The 16,557-nt window shown below is 44.9% G+C and overlaps 2 protein-coding genes across 3 annotated transcripts in view; one reads left to right on the forward strand and one right to left on the reverse strand.

Annotated features, from left to right (window-relative positions):
• HOGA1 (4-hydroxy-2-oxoglutarate aldolase 1) overlaps positions 1 to 7,641 on the forward strand; it is a 30,585-nt gene extending 22,944 nt beyond the window's left edge. The window contains exons 8-9 of one of the 2 annotated variants that reach the window (XR_003796977.1): positions 3,671 to 3,907; positions 7,448 to 7,641. The gene's annotated coding sequence lies outside the window, so the exon portion shown is untranslated. Of the gene's footprint in view, positions 1 to 383; positions 1,641 to 3,670; positions 3,908 to 7,447 lie in introns of those variants that run through there. The other variant, XR_003796978.1, reaches the window with a different exon arrangement.
• MORN4 (MORN repeat containing 4) lies at positions 692 to 11,867 on the reverse strand. Its single transcript, XM_029244878.1, has 5 exons — positions 11,745 to 11,867; positions 3,717 to 3,809; positions 1,668 to 1,782; positions 1,148 to 1,257; positions 692 to 898 (listed from the first exon to the last, which is right to left on the reverse strand). Exons 2-5 carry the CDS (start codon positions 3,781 to 3,783, stop codon positions 750 to 752), a joined length of 441 nt encoding a protein of 146 aa, XP_029100711.1. The 5' UTR covers positions 3,784 to 3,809; positions 11,745 to 11,867; the 3' UTR covers positions 692 to 749.
• Positions 11,868 to 16,557: the final 4,690 nt, after the last annotated feature.

Raw genomic sequence — 16,557 nt, forward strand, 5'->3', positions numbered from 1 at the left:
TAGTTCACTCCATGACAGGGCCTGATGGGACCCACAGATATCTGCCCTTGCCCTGGAGTTAGTTATAAATACAAGTTATAAGATGACTGTTTACATCGGTTTCTTTCTGACTAAAGGGATCCTTTCCCATGTCTAAGGAAGGAGAGAGGAGCACAAATTATCTGTTTGTAAAGTCAAGGGAGAGGGAAATAGCACTCACTGAACCCTTCACAGGGGCAATAAGCAGACACGAGGACCAGTCTGGTCAGACAAAGGGGAAGGCCTGGGGCCGTGATGCCAGCCAGAAGCGAATGCAGGGTAACATACAGCACAGCTCTGGCCTTGGCGTCCTCAGGACCGCTGTACTGTCTGAGCCACGCCTGTCGTTTTCCTTATTTCTCCAGGGCAGCGCAGAGCACTGGCCCTCATCTGGGGCTGGGATCATCTGCCCCGATTAGAGGCAGAAGGAAGAGACTCTGCATCCCTTGGCAGAAAATGAAGTAGCAGGTCTGCACCGGCTGACCCACGGTGTTAGGGACAGAGAGTACCAACGAGCGAGCAAGAGAAGGGCAGGGCACACCGGGTACCACTGCTGCAAGGCCAGCGGCCCTAGCCTCAGACCTTCTGTAACCGAAGCCCTGCCTGGCAGGTGACGGGGCCCCTCCCGGGACTTCTGCTCCATGGTCATTCTCATCTCCTCTCACAGCGGGTTCTTTTGTTCACCCCCAGCGGGTGGCGGGGCGTTGCTGTCAGCTGGGCGCAGCGCCACGTCAGGCGGTGAGGCTCCGGGCTGACTTGGAGGCGCTCTGGGCCCGCTGAACCACCGCCGAGCACTTCTCGCGCCGCAAAAGCTTGTTGTTCTCGAACAGACCTTCGTTGCGGGGTATTCCGTGAGAACCATCGGGGAAAGTCAGCAGGCCTTTGAGGGGGACAGAGAAAATATGGGTGTGACAGTGGCATTAGTGGCTGGGAGGTCTGCTTGCTACGTAGAGGCAGAGGGAGAGAAAAGTTTGCAGCCCTTGGGTACTCTATTGGTGAGTCCGATGACCCGGCATCGGCGCCCAGTCACTATGCATTGCTGGGCATCCACAGGAGGATTAAAGCTGCAAAGGTGTCCTTCCACCCATTTATGCTTGTCAGTCACCTGTCCTGCTGGCCCGCAACTTACCCAAACCATCCACTCTGCCGTTTTTAAATTCCCCCTCAAAGGTCATGTTGTCATGTCGAATGAAGACTCCGACGCCGTTGAACTTGCCCTGGGCAAACTCCCCCTCATACCTGCAGAAACACGAGATGTCAGCCTTCAGGATAACTGAGTCAGGCAGCTGCCAACACCAAATGTGTGGTTTATCAACGCCAAGGAGCAAAGCTGATTCCACTCTTCCAGAGCTCCCACCCACCCACCCAGCAGAGAAGGGTCAGAGAGTGTGTATGATACGAGGCTCTAATCTCAAGGAAATAACCTAAGAGGACAGTGGTGGGGTGGGAGGTCACTGACCTCCTTGCCATTTCAAATTTTAGATGTATTTATAAAGTAACCAATAAAAGAACGAACGCTACTCCTTGCCTGTTTTCAGAGGGCCCGGGACAAGCTCAGGTTTGACCAGATGTTTCTCATTATCCCTTTTAGAACAGAACTTCCCTTCCCTAGTTTAAGGCTGAGAAAGGAGTGATGACCCAGTACCCACCTCGAGCCATCTGAGAAGGTTAGTACCCCGAAGCCATTAAAGAGCCCATTCTCAAAATGGCCCAGGTAGGTGCCACCATCTGCAAACATCAGTTGACCAAAACCATGTCTGCGGCCTGAGCAAAGAGAAGACGGGTGTCAGGTTGGGATGGGGCAGCTTCAGGGTCCCCTCTCACAGTCCAACATCCCTTGCCTTGCATCACCCCACCCACAAAGGAAAGAAGAGAAGCAGTGACATTAGCAGGGCAGAGAACTATTACCCAGAGTAATAAGCTGGCCTCTAAGATCTTCCCTTCTTAAGTCACAACCATCAGATTTGGAGCAGGTCTCTCCAAGTATGAAGATAAGAGAGCACTGAAAAATCACAATAGCTTAAAAAAATTTTAAATAAAAATCACAATAGCTAACTTCACAGGGCCTTCACTATGTGCCATACACTCTTCTAAGCACTTTGTATTTATCACCTTATTTAATCCTCACAACAACCTTAGGAGGTAGGCCCAATACTATTATTATTCCCATTAACAGATGCAGAAACCAAGGCAAGGAGAAGATTAAAAACTTACTCAAGACCACAGAGCAACTACAAGTGGTAGAGCAAGACAGCAAATGCAGCTGGCAGACTGACTCTGGAGCCCTTGACACTTAACTGCCTTGACACTCTGAGAAAAAAATTAAAGTACCCTCCAACACCATGAAGCTGCTGGGCAAACCTAACAGCCTGACTGGCAATACTAGTTTGAGCTTTGTTCCATCAATAGGGCTGTGCTTACCCACTGAACTGACCAGAGAACAGAGCAAGATACTGGAGAAGCAGCAATGCCATTCCGGGTACAAGGGCGCTCTTTTGGTGGATAGAGACTGCCCAGCAGAGCCTCGAGAAGACTCTCCTCTTAAAAGGTCACGTTAAAGGGGACAGTAGGTGTTTGGGAGGCAGGAGAAAAGGCTGTGGATGTACGGGGGCAAGGTCACATCCCATGTGCACAATTTCTCCTCTCAAGGCTCAAAAATTCATCGGCTGCAGGGATCTACCATGAAAAGAATGAGGCGTCTGGAAAGGGTGTGAGCTGCTCTTCGTTGGCAGGACTATAGAGAGTCAAGTCTCCTCGGGGCAGTTCCGGGTTTGCTAGGACTGGACCCGTGAGACTTTTAAGTGGCCAGACTGTTTCCAAACTGAACACCATTAAAGTGCTTCCTGTATAGCCTCAGGCTGGAGGAATTCTGCCCTTCCTATGAATAGATACTTCCAAATGTAATGAGCTGTCACAGTAAATTCAAGGCAATGAATGTCATCTGCTCTTGAGTGTCTGCCCTAATTTCTTCCTTAAGATTCACTAGAATCAAGTCATTACAATGAATCTGTACTTTGCAATTTATGGGCCCTAAAAATAATTCATTTTGCTCTGCTGAGTACCTTAGCATTTATAAAAACAATTCCCAAGTAATACCACTAAAGGGTAAAAGAGTGTTGGGGGGGCTTCCCTTGTGGCGCAGTGGTTGAGAGTCCGCCTGCCGATGCAGGGGACACGGGTTCGTGCCCCGGTGTGGGAAAATCCCACATGCCGCGGAGCGGGTAGGCCCGTGAGCCATGGCCGCTGAGCCTGCGCGTCCGGAGCCTGTGCTCTGCAACGGGAGAGGCCACAACAGTGAGAGGCCCGCGTACCGCAAAAAAAAAAAAGTGTTGGGGGTTCTCCTGGCAGGCCAGTGGTTAGGACTCGGCACTTTCACTGACATAGGCCCAGGTTTAATCCCTGGTTGGGGAACTAAGATCCTGCAAGCCACGAGGCGTGGCAAAAAAAAAAAAAAAAGAGTGTTAAAACACTTTAAATTTAGAAGTGGGAAGATTTAACTTATTTCTGGAGATTGGAGTAACAATAGCATTTTCCAATTCCTTTATTTATAATCCTAAAATCAAATAAAGGAAAGGCACTCTTTGGCTTTAGAAGTTAGAAATGAAGACTCATAAAGTTGTCTTATATATATCCTGATGTATTCGTCCTTCAGCCAAATGAAGTGTACATCACTGGATGTTACCCACGGATCTTCTCACCCTCCTTCCACTCGCCACGATATTCCTCCCCACTGGAGTAGGTGAAGGAACCTTTTGTCAGGGTCATGGTGACAGCTTACAGAAGGATGAAAACTGCAAGAAATAAGCAGAGGAGAACCAGTGTCATAGGATAGCTGGAGGAAAGGCCTGTAAAGCAATTTTATAGATACCTTCTAAGGGCTACCAGCCTGGTAAGTATAAACTACCTTGAGTACATTTAACAAAAATCCCCCCTCTCCAACCACCACCACCATCATCGCCACCTCTGCCCAAGCAGTCTTATCCTCCTACTTGTCTTAAAAGTCTTCAGCCGGTTCCAATTTTCTAAGACCTGGGATGGAAATTTAGGATTAATCTGTAAATATTTGCTTGATACCTACTATGTGCTTAGTCAATGTATAAAATATAGTCTCGTTCCTCGTTGAGTTTATAATCTAGCTGATAAGACTAACAACTGAAACACTGAATAGGAGAGATAATATAATTAAGTGCCAAACTGGATGGCAGAGATTACAAAGACAAGGGATGGGCAGAATTGAAAACAAGCAGTGAAGAACGCAAAGGGCAATGCCAGACTGAGAAAACGTGGGGAATGAAAGCACAAAGAGCAATATAAACATGACATGTGCGGTGGGAATTAAGAAGCCGGGTCTTATTCGAGTTGAAGGTTTATTTAGGGAGTAACAGGAAACAAATTCATCTACGTACACCCATCCTAAATCTTAAATCTGAAAAGAACCTCTCAGATTTAATCCAAACTCCCTCATTTTGCAGGGAGAAACATTTGGAGCAAACAGAAGCCCCAAGAGGTTAAAAACTAGTTAGTGAACAATGATGATGATGGAACTCATGCCCATGCCTCCCCTGACTGCTGCTAGTTCTTTTTCCCCTGTACCATGTGCTCTGCTTTTAGGGTCAGGCCAGCTTAAGGAGACCTTTGAAAGCTAGGCAGAAGGGTTGATAGCTGATAAGGTATGGAAAGGAAGAAACCTCTGGGGGTTATAATACGAAATATGAAAGCAGAGTCTAAGGAAAATGAATGTGGCAGAAGGAAGCAGGATGGACTGGAACAGCAAACGCCTACAGCCAGAAAAGCTGCAAGGCAGGAGATGTGATCATTTAGTCAATTGTAAAAATGGGCACAAAGTGTTCTCCCTCCATCCATGCCCTTGCAGACATGGCAGATCCTCCATTAAGAGGCAGCTTATTTATTCCTCTGCCTGTTGGATCTGGGTGGGTTATCTGACTTGCTTTCGCTAATGGAACATTAGCAAAGGTGACGTAGCAGAGGTTTGAAAAGCATTTGTTTGTTGGGCTTGCTCTCTTATTGCACTTGGAACTGTTCTGCCTCCACGTGAATGAGCCCAGGCTAGTCTGCCAGATGGTGAGAGGCCACGTGGAGCAGCTGTCCCAGCTGACCACAGATGCGTGGGTGAGCTCAGGCAAGACTAGAAGAGCTGCCCTCCTGAGCCCAGCCCCAAATTACTGACCCACAGAATCACGGACTAAAGAAATGGTTGTTGTAGGCACTATGTTTTGGGGATGGTGTGTAATAACACACCTAGCAAAAGCTAACTGATATACCAGGTATGAGATCATAAAGCCTGAACTAGGGAGATAACAGGGTAATGGGAGCAGGAATGATTATCACAGATATATCACAGGATAAACAAAAAAACCTGGTAACATTTGGAGACTGGCTAGGTATAGCTTCATATGAGTGGTAAAAGAATATTTATACTCAAGGATATTCTATAAGAAGGGAGTTAAGATACCCAAATCATCAATAAATATAAAGAGACAAATAGAATCATTTGACATATTTTTTAAAATGCAATCCTTATTTCTCTTTCTTTCCTTTTTTTTTTTGGTAACTGGAAGTTTGTACCTCCTAATCTCCCTCACTTATTTCTCTGATCTCTCCACCCCCTCCCCTCTGGCAAACACCTGTTTGTTCTCTGTATCTATGACTCTGTTTATTTTGTTAAGTTTATTCATTTTTCTTTGTTTTTTAGATTCCACGTATAAGTGAAATCATATGGCATTTGTCTTTCTCTGATTTATTTCATTTAGCATAATACCCTCTATGTCCACCCATATTGTCACAAATGGCAAGATTTCATTCTTTTTCTTTTTCATGGCTGAGTAGTATTCATATATATATATATCCATTGTGTGTGTGTGCGTATATATATATATATATATAGAATATATACACACATACCATATCTTCTTTACCCATTCATTTATTGATGGACACTTAGATTGCTTCCATATTTTGGCTACTGTAAACAATGCTGCAATGAATATAGGGGTGCATGTATCTTTTCTAAGAACTGTTTTCATTTTCTTCAGATAAATACCCAGGAGTGGAAGTGCTCCACTTCCACTCATATGGTAGTTCTGTTTTTAATTTTTTGAGGAACCACCATACTGTTTTCCACAGTGGCTGCACCAATTTACATCCCCACCAACAGTGCACGAGGGTTCCCTTTTCTCCACATCCTCCCCAACACCTGTAATTTGTTGTCTTTTTTTTTTTTTTTTTTGCAGTACGCGGGCCTCTCACTGCTGTGGCCTCTCCCGTTGCGGAGCACAGGCTCCGGACGCGCAGCCATGGCTCACGGGCCTAGCCGCTCCGCGGCATGTGGGAGATTCCCGGACCGGGGCACGAACCCGTGTCCCCTGCATCGGCAGGAGGACTCTCAACCACTGCGCCACCAGGGAAGCCCCTGTTGTCTTTTTGATAACAGCCATTCTGACAGGTGTGAGGTGATATCTCATTGAGGTTTTGATTTGCATTTCCCTGATGGTTAGTGATGTTGAACATCTTTTCATGTGCCTCTTGGCCATCTGTATGTCTTCTTTGGAAAAATGTCTATTCAGGACCTCTGCCCATTTTTAAATCAGGCTGTGTGATTTTTTGATGTTGAGTTTTATGAGTACTTTGTATATTTTGGATATTAACCCCTTATCAAATACATTGTTTGCAAATATCTTCTTCCATTTACGAGGTGGCCTTTTCATTTTGTTGATAGTTTCCTCCACTGTGCAAAAGCTTTTTAGTTTGACTAAGTCCCATTTGTTTATTTTTGCTTTTGTTTCCCTTACCTGAGGAGACGTATCCATAAAAATATTGCTAAGACTGACGTCAAAGAGCATACTGCCTACGTTTTCTTCTAGGAGTTTTATGGTGTCATGACTTACATTTAAATCTTTACTCCATTTTGAGGGTTTGTTTGTTTGTTTGTATATGGTGTGAGAAAGTAGTCCAATTTGATTCTTCTGCATGTAGCTGTCCAGTTTTCCCAACACCATTTATTGAAGAGTGTGTTTTCCTTATGGCATATTCTTGCCTCCTCTGTGGTAGACTAATTGCCCATATAAGTGTGGGTTCATTTCTGGGCTGTCTATTCTATTTTATTGATCTATGTGCCTGTTTCTGTGCCAGTACCATCCTATTTTGATTTCTGTAACTTTGTAGTAGAGTTTGAAATCAGGGAGTGTGATACTTCCAGCTTTGTTGGTCTTTCTCAAGGTTGCTTTGGCTATCCAGGATCTTTTGCGTTTCCTTACAAATTCAAATGACGTTTTGAAAAAATATCAGCAATTTTGACTAATGAGGTAAGTACTGAGTAGGGGAAAGGTAAATTATAGCCGCTCATCTGTTCTTTGTAAGCGCCCTATGGGACATTCTAATTTTGGCCTATGTCCTAATGATTTTGATGCAGATGCTGAAAGCTCAGAAATGGTCTGATGTGAAGACAGTCTGGCCTGAACAGAGCAGAAGCCCTGTGCTCTCACCCAAACATGGAGAGACATTCATTTCTACCCCCATAATGAAGGCCAGCTTTGTGGAAGCTCTTTTGGTGATGTTTGGAGTCACTCCCATTGGTACCACAGGGATTTTCTCACTTTTCTAGTTACTCAGGAGCTCCATGTTCAGGGTCCATGTTCATTGTAGAAGATATCCCAAGATCAGGATCATTTTCTTGTCTTAATGCCCCTCAGTACCTCTGGGGGGCTATTTTCTCAGTGGCTGGCACCTGGTGTGCCATCTCTGTCCCATCAATGTTCCACAAGGTCAGCATCTAATTTCAGGCTCACGAGCCTCTTATCATCAGCCCAGCATCAGAGTATGCCTGGGGTAGAGGTCAACATGACTCCATCGCAAATACAACATTAATGAGAGGAAGAGAAGCAGTTTTCCATCAAAAGTGCAGAGGAAAACGCTTTCCAGTCCAGAAAGGCATGTTGACAGCTAGAGGTCACCATCAGCTCTTCTGAGAACTAATTACATCAGAGAACTAAAAGTCAGCTTATGGCACAAATCTGAGCTATTTCATTCCTTCAAAACAAGTCAGAATATGAATGGTTACATCTTCTACTAAATCTTAGAACGAAACAACCGTTCTGACACATAAATGCAAAATCATTATTTCTACAGGAAGATAATAAGACAAGGACATTTCCTTTCAATGCTCAGCAGCAGCTGACTAACTTATCTTCACTCGAAGTTTTTTTTTTTTTTGCGGTACGCGGGCCTCTCACTGTTGTGGCCTCTCCCGTTGCGGAGCACAGGCTCCGGATGTGCAGGCTCAGCGGCCATGGCTCACGGGCCCAGCCGCTCCACGGCATGTGGGATCCTCCTGGACCGGGGCACGAACCTGCGTCTCCTGCATCGGCAGGCAGACTCTCAACCACTGCGTCACTAGGGAAGCCCCACTCGAAGTTTTGGAAGGAGTTATTTCAGTGCAATTTGAGGAGCCAGACTGACTACACAGGGGTTCAGCCCCTTGTGCGTTTACTTTTTCTCAAGGCTATGTGAAACTTCCAAACAGTGGCATCCCACCAGTAGAAGGAACTTGAAAGAAAGGGAACGGCTCTTCTCCAGTTTGAGGATTATCTAGGGACCGAGCACTACCCAGCCCCTCCAACTGTAAACCTAGCCACTCTTTTGGTATGCTGTTAGCTCTTGGGCAATATATCCTAAATATTTCAAAGAAGCCAATGAAACTTCAAAGATTAGCTTCTCATTACCAAACAGAGTGGACTGAATTTTCCAAAGATATTCTCAATCATATCTCCCGTCTTATACATTCTTCTACAATTTGACCTTGCCACTGCCCCATCAAAAAGTAGTGGCTAACTCCTCATTTATGAATCTGGCAAGGTTTGTGATTGCTTCAACCAATAGAACGTGATGGAAGCGATGGTGTGTTCTGAGGTTAGATCATACAAGGTAATGCAATTTCCATCTTGCTAACTGGTAAACTTGAGCTTGGAGACCTAAGCCACCACGTAAGTAGTCTGATTATCCTGAGGCTACCATGCTCAGTGGAGGCCGAGCCACATAAAAAGTCACATGTGCTGGTGCTTCCAGTTGGCAGTCCTCATCTCTGAATCATCCTAGCCCAGGCACCAGGAGTGAGTGAAGGAGCCTTCAGGGATTCCAGTGCCCAGCCACTGAGCCCACATCCCAGCTGATGTATCATGGAGGAGAGAGAGAGATTATCTCCCAATTCCTGACTCACAGAATCTGTGAGCATCCTATGGTTGTTTTAAGCAGCTAAGTTTGGGGTAACTGGTTACACAGCAATTGTAATGGGAACATCATCCCTCAACCTATCCCTGCCACCATCCTCTCCCATTTGTTTTCAAAAGCACATACTACAAATTCCCATTCCTTTTTGTTCTAGGGAGATATAGCAAACTTCAATAGCTGCCTGTCAAAACGACGTCCATTCCCAAGAATACAATTAGAAGTGCTAATTAAAGGAAACACATGTACACTCCATGTGTCTCAGGCCATGGTTGAACACACTTGACTTGAAACTTCTACGTGTGTCCAAATAATTGATATTGTCACTGCCTGAGGCAGAATCAGGGTTTTCATTTATGACTTCTGTAGTTAGCCATGCTAATTAATAGCTGTATAGCCACTGACCCCAAAAAGAACTCTATCGGTAACCATGGTCCTTGAGACAAATCTAGTTTAATAAAGTATAGCCAGTGCTGATGCAGACTAAAAAAACCAATACTTTAAAGGAATGCAGGGACTTCCCAGGTGGTACAGTGGTTAAGAATCTGCCTGCCAATGCAGGAGACACAGGTTCGAGCTCTGGCCCAGGAAGATCCCATACGCCACAGAGCAACTAAGCCCATACTCTGCAACAAGAGAAGTCACTGCAATGAGAAGCCTGCCCGGAGCTAGAAAAAAGAAAGGCCACGCACAGCAAGAAAGACCCAACGCAGCCAAAAATAAATAAATGTATATTAAAAAAAATAAGGAATGCAAATCGGTATTTGTATCAGCTATTCAAAAAATCTTTTTTCTTTTTTGCGGTACGCGGGCCTCTCACCGTTGTGGCCTCTCCCGCTGGGAAGCACAGGCTCCAGATGCGCAGGCTCAGCGGCCATGGCTCACGGGCCCAGCCGCTCTGCGGCATGTGGGATCCTCCCGGACCGGGCCACGAACCCGCGTCCCCTGCATTGGCAGGTGGACTCTCAACCACTGCACCACTAGGGAAGCCCTCAAAAAATCTTTTTAAAGAGAACAGATGGCCTAGGAGTTTAGGCTTCAGATTTACATGTGGAATCTAGTTACAAAGCCAAGATGATTCGTGCTTCTTAACAGATGCCTACCCTTTCTCTCTCTTGATAGATGGGTTGCAAAGGATCAATCCAAACATTTATCTAAAAGAAAATGACTATTTTGTGCCTATAAACCAACACACTATTAGTCTGCATAATAGACTATATCCTTGCTATCTTTATTTTCTCCCACCCCAGACATTTCCAAACAGAACTCGAAGACAGGAATGAGAACTTTTGTTTCCATTCCATTTGTTTTTTTTTTTAATTTCAGAAATCAAACTGGTTAAAAAATATTTATGCATCCACAGTAACCTGTGTCCAAATCCAGAGGATTAATAAAAAAAAAAAACTAACATAAAAGAGAATAGATTTTCAGTTTAAGAATATTTTTTGGAGGCATCCACCTTAACTATCTACATATAGCTTCACATTGTCCCCCTAAAGCCACCCTCCCCAGGGTATGACAGTCTTGAAATTCTTTCAGTTATAAAGAAAGCAGCTCTTAGGCATTTAGAATCCTAAAGAGAAGAAAATGAAGGCTTTGATGAACAAAAATCAGGCTTGTAATGGACCTAGAACAAAAAGTCAAATGTTCTTTTCAAAGTATTTTAAGTGAGCTTAAAATAACTGTCTTTGTTTTAAGTCTGTAAGTCTCTTTCACTGTAATTCTTCCTTCCACTGGAAAAGTAAACAAATGTACCGCTACTAGATAAAGGTCTTATTTAGGAAGACTGTGGGACAGCTAGACTGAAGAAAGTGGGAAGAAAATCCTGACACCAGAAAGAAGCTCAAAACAAAACAAAACAAACAGAAAAACCCCAGCCGCCTTGGGGTGATGCGGACTGCCAGGATACTATTCTATTTCATGAGAAAGTAAAATTCCTGGGCTGGGTTCTAATACAACCGAGTGACTCCCGGTGGTACCTAAGCAGTTTGGAGATGCTAGACAGTAGGGATGCCACCATCAACTAATTTAAGCATCCTACTTCCCAAGGATGTGTGTGAGGGACGTCTCTCCACCAGAGTGTGACAGAGGCAGACCCAGAGCAAACAAAACCCTAGACCGCAACAAGGCAACACTTACTCGTCGACCTCCCCATTCCTTCTCCAACCCGGTTCTGGCTTTCCAGCACCGCTACTTCCCTCACCCCGGGTCCGCTCTCCAGGGCGGGAGGGGTCTTTAGCTCACACTGGTCTGCGATCTCCTCTGCACACAGCGCCCACGTACCCCGATCTCTATCCCGGAGGCCATGGGCTCGGGCCTCGGACCCCGCGGTAGAGACGGGAGGCCTGGGTTTGGGACCTCCGGGGCAGCAACCCTCGGGATGGAGCCGCGCTCCCGCAGCCCCTGTCATTTCGGGCTGGGCTCCTCAGTCCCTTCCTCCCAGACCACACTCTCCCGGCCCCCTCCCACCCGCGCTGCCAGCCAACCTGGGCTCGGCCTTCCGGGATGACCGTCTCGCCCTGACGCGGGGCGGACCTCCGCTCCGCCGGGCTCGCCCCTGCCACCTGCCTCTCCGCCACCACCTCCAGTGCCTGCCGCACTTGACGCCGCCATCCCGGGCAGCCGCACTGGGCACAATTCCCGCAGCCCATTGGCTGTTACCTAGGCAACCGGGAGCAACGCCACTCCCCATTGGCCCAGCCTGGGCTCTACGCCATCTTTGTGCGGGGCTGAGTGTGGCGAGAACCCTGGGCCAAATACCAGAAAGAGGGGTGGGGCTGACCCACGGTGCCACCTCAGCCACCCAGAGAACTCAGATCTCGCCTACCAAGAGGTAGCCTAGCTGAAATGTCAACTCCAAACCAAACAAAAACCAAAACTGCGTCAGAAGCAACAGTCACCACCTACACAAGCGGCTCCGATCCTGCTCCGATCTCCACAGCTGTCAATGGCACCGACGCGGAGCTAAAGGACAGAACCCAAAACTGACTTTTGAAGTGCGGCTTTGTAAATTGTGAAGCGCAGGATGGGGCAGCTGCAGTTTCATGAGTATCAGCCCTGTGCCAGCATTGTGATGATACCAGGGCACTTTTGCATTCATTATACGGATTTGTGTTGCCGTTGTCTTGACTCATATCCTTTGTATTTAAAATATAGTGCCAAGATTGGAACAAATCCTCCCAAATACCATGCACACCAACCGGTTTATCCATATGTTTATTTACCGAACAATGTGAATACAGCATGATGCTAGGTTCTGCCAGGCTAGAATAGACATGAACAATGCTCTCATAGGATTTACGGCCTCGATGTGGAGAAGAAAAAGTTCATGTACATGGAAAAATCCAAGTCTATATTTAATTATTATATACTTAATTATTAAGAGAAGGCAGGCGAATGAAGAGAGTAAGCAAATTGCTTCTCTGAATTTGGATTTCCTAATCTGTAGAAAGGATGATAATAGTAATGATGATAAAGTCTCCCCAAGACTTGTATGAAAATACAATGTAAAATGCTCAGTACTGTGTCTGACATTGTAAGTGCTCAATAAACTGTAGTTCTAAAAGATTTGGATTCTGTTTTCAAATCCCATCTCTGCCACCAACTGTGTGTGACTTCAAGCAAGTTGGTAAGCTCTCTAGCCTGTGAAATGAGATTGCACTAGCAAATCTATAAGATTCAATCCAGCTCTAACTCACTGGTTCAACATGCTGAACTGTGTGGTGTTAACCATGGATATAATTACAATAGTTGAGGAGCGGAGTGTCAAGAAAACAGATATCAGATTGGAGAATGTGTATTTAGAAAATATGAAGAAATAAGGTTAAATAGATTGTGGTCAAATTATGGATAGACCTGAAAAAGTAGAAGATACGGTTTGCAAAATGTAGTTTCTTGAATCTGCAAATTTGTACACACAGAAAGTAGACTAGAGGTTACCAAGAGCCAGGGGAAGAGGATGTTCCTGTTTAACAGGTACAGAGTTTTTGTTGGGATGATGAAAAAGCCTTGGGTATAGATAGTGGTGATGGTTACACAACATTGTGAATCTATTTAATGTCACTGAATTGGACACTTATGAATGGTTAAAATGATAAATATTACATATATTTTGCCATAATAAAAAAAATGTAGTTTCTTGATCAGAGCAGTGACACAATAAAACCAGTGTTTTAAGAAAATTAATCTGGCAGTGATACCCAGAGATGATCAGAGAGAGATTGGAAGCAGAGAAACTCAGAAGCTATTGCAATAATGTAGCTAAGACATCCTGAGAGTCTCAAAACTAATGCGGTATCAGTGAGGATGGAAAGAAAGGGGTAAACATGAGACACATTTCACAGAACTAATTAATAAGAAGCAATATAGTGTTAAAAGCATGGAGCTAGTCTGCCTGGATTTTGATCCAGTTCTGCCACTTACCAGCTGCATGACCACAAGCAAGTTACTTTACTCAGTTTCCAACATCATAGGGGCTGTAATGCCGGTTACGTGGCTTAATCTGTGTAGTGGACAAAAAACAATATTTGTCACATGCCTAGCATTTGGTAGGTGCTAGCTCTTAAAAGGCAATAGAGAATGTATTGACACTTTTCAGTAAAAGGAGAATCAAGTTCTAAGAAGTAAATACAGAAATAATTTCTGAGGGTTTTCCATAGAGAAAACTCAGAATTCAAGGGAGAACTCTGAATCTTGGAGCTTTCCTTGACCATAATTTGAAGCTTAAGGGCTAAATGAGATGAATCATACTAAGAGGTCATCTCTGTGGCTATGGCCTCTGGGACATAAGAGGCAAGTATTAGTTAATTATTTGATGTCTTGTTAGGAAAAGGAAATAACATGTCTTGTAACTGAAAGGGGAAATTGAACCATCTGTATGGACCTTTGCCTAGAATGGTTTATTTGACAAAAAAAAGTTTAAGATATTCTCATTGTTAAAAACAAGACAACAGGTCCCAAAGGGAGTCACCTATGCTAAGCCCTATGTCACTAAACCCAAACTTAATACTTTACTTAATTACAGTTTCAGCCTCTCCCAGACATGGAATCTTAAATGAGGCAATCTGGACTCACCTGGTCAGCCCTAGTGAGGTAATCTTTCTGATAGACCCCTGCATCCCGGCCCGAAAGGAAGGTGAACGTTGCCACAACCAATCTGCTTTCAGCTATAACTTCCTTGGCCCACTGCCTATAAAGGTCTTTCACGTTGTACAGCTCCTCAGAGCTCCTTTCTATCTGCTACGTGGGATGCTGCCCAATTCATGAATCATTGAATAAAGCCTGTAAGATCTTTAAAATTTATCCAGTTGAATTTTGTTTTTTAACACCGTACGTACAATTAAACAATTCTTTCAGTTCAGTACTTCTACTTAGTTGTGGCAATAATTAGATTCAAGAAAGAATGATTTTAAAATATTGGTTACTAGGGGTCTGGTCATCTTTTGAGAAAACCCATGCCTCTAGTCTGTTGGTTACTTTAAACATAAAAACAAAAACAACATCAACAATAACCTCAGGTCCAGTGGTTAAGAATCAGCCTTCCAATGCAGGGGACTCGGGTTCGATCCCTGGTCGGGAACTAAGATCCCACATGCTGAGGGGCAACCAAGCCTGAATGTTGCAACTACAGAGCCCATGCGCTCTGGAGCCGGCGTGCCACAACTAGAGAGAAGGCCACACGCCCCAGCGAAGGATCCTGCATGCCGCAACTAAGACCCAACGCAGCCATAAATAAATAAATAAATAAATATTTCAAAAACCCCAATAACCTGAGCAGTGATGAAAAGCTACCATTCGTTGAGTGCTTTTTATGTACTAAACACTATGCTAAGTTTTTTTTTTTTTTTTCTATACGCGGGCCTCTCACTGTTGTGGCCTCTCCCGTTGCGGAGCACAGGCTCCGGACGCGCAGGCTCAGCGGCCATGGCCCACGGGCCCAGCCACTCCGCGGCATGTGGGATCTTCCCAGACCGGGGCACGAACCCGTGTCCCCTGCATCGGCAGGCGGACTCCTAACCACTGCGCCACCAGGGAAGTCTTATGCTAAGTTGTTATGTACGTTATCTTGATTCTTATTTAACCAGTTGAGGAAGGGATGATTATTCTCATTTTATAGAGGAAGACACTGAGGCTTAGAAAGTTAAGTAACATACAAAATAATAAGTGTGGCACTGGAGTTCAAACTCTTTGATTCACTCTTTTCCCAATGATGAAATAAACATTCACATTTTAAGGCAAGACAAGAAAAACTTAAAGATTTTCTCTGCCAGTTTGGGCTTTCTTCCTCTCTCGTGTGCATTGTGCATCAGGATTATGCATTAACCAGACCTCCCCAATAGCAGAAATACAAGATCAATTTTTCTTCTGGCGCCAACCATATGACTCCTTAGAAAATAACATTCCTTTCTCAGTCCTTGTGTGTACAGACATATTTGGTGAACTTTATGTACAATTCCAATGTATCATTTCCCTTAAAGATAGCGATTAGTGAAGAACAGACTGATTAGACGACCTGAGGAGATACTAGCCTGCACATAAGAGAAGTTCTTAGCATAAATACTTATGACTTTATTAATGTTACTAGCTATATTACTTGTATTCTGCCTGTTTTACAGGATTGTTTCTCACATTACCAAATGTGTGACTGAGCCTCTGATAAAATTAATGATGATTAGCTGACTTGAAATGATTGACCAAATATATAGTCCTGTAGGATCAATGATGTAGGACCTCTCTGGCGGTCCAGAGTTTGACTCCGTGCTTTCGTAAGCCAGAAAGAGAAAAACAAATATCATATATTAACGCGTATACGTGGAATCTAGAAAAATGGTACAGATAAACCTATTTGCAGGGCAGGAACAGAGACGCAGACGTAGAGAATGGACATGAGGACACAGGGGGAGAAGGAGAGGGTGGGAGATTAGGAGATTAGAATTGGGAGATTAGGAATGACATATATACATCACTAGAATGTGTGACTGAGGAGCTTGGCTGCTTTATTGTAAACTTCCAAACAAGGGCCAGCAATCGGAATCTAAGGGCGGGGCTGGGCTGGTAAGAGCAGAAGGAGTGTCTGACCCGGGGCTGGCTCCTGGAGCATGCGCAGTCTTCACAGAAAGTGATCAGCGAAAAGTGCTGAGGACGCTATTGCGTAGGCGTCGTTTCTGATTGGCTACCGTTCGCCCGCGAGGGGTCGTGTCTACTCGTCGCCAAGTAAACAGGGAAGGTAGGGGCGGGGCCAAAGAGGCGTCGGGACCTGGTTGGCCCGGGGAGGGTTGGGGGTTTCGCGGATTGGTCCCA

The sequence above is a fragment of the Monodon monoceros genome, unplaced genomic scaffold (assembly GCF_005190385.1).
Source record: "Monodon monoceros isolate NGI ecotype Baffin Bay Population unplaced genomic scaffold, NGI_Narwhal_1 Super_Scaffold_4, whole genome shotgun sequence".
Taxonomy (NCBI): Eukaryota; Metazoa; Chordata; class Mammalia; order Artiodactyla; family Monodontidae; genus Monodon; species Monodon monoceros.

Excerpts from the sequence above, each read along its gene's own strand:
- MORN4 (XM_029244878.1), bottom strand. The coding sequence starts at position 3,783 with ATGACCCTGACAAAAGGTTCCTTCACCTACTCCAGTGGGGAGGAATAT. Across the intron at positions 1,258-1,667 it reads ACCTTCTCAGATGGCTCGAG|GTATGAGGGGGAGTTTGCCC; the intron begins GTGGGTACTGGG and ends GTGTTTCTGCAG. Across the intron at positions 899-1,147 it reads CGGCAGAGTGGATGGTTTGG|GCCTGCTGACTTTCCCCGAT; the intron begins GTAAGTTGCGGG and ends TCCCCCTCAAAG.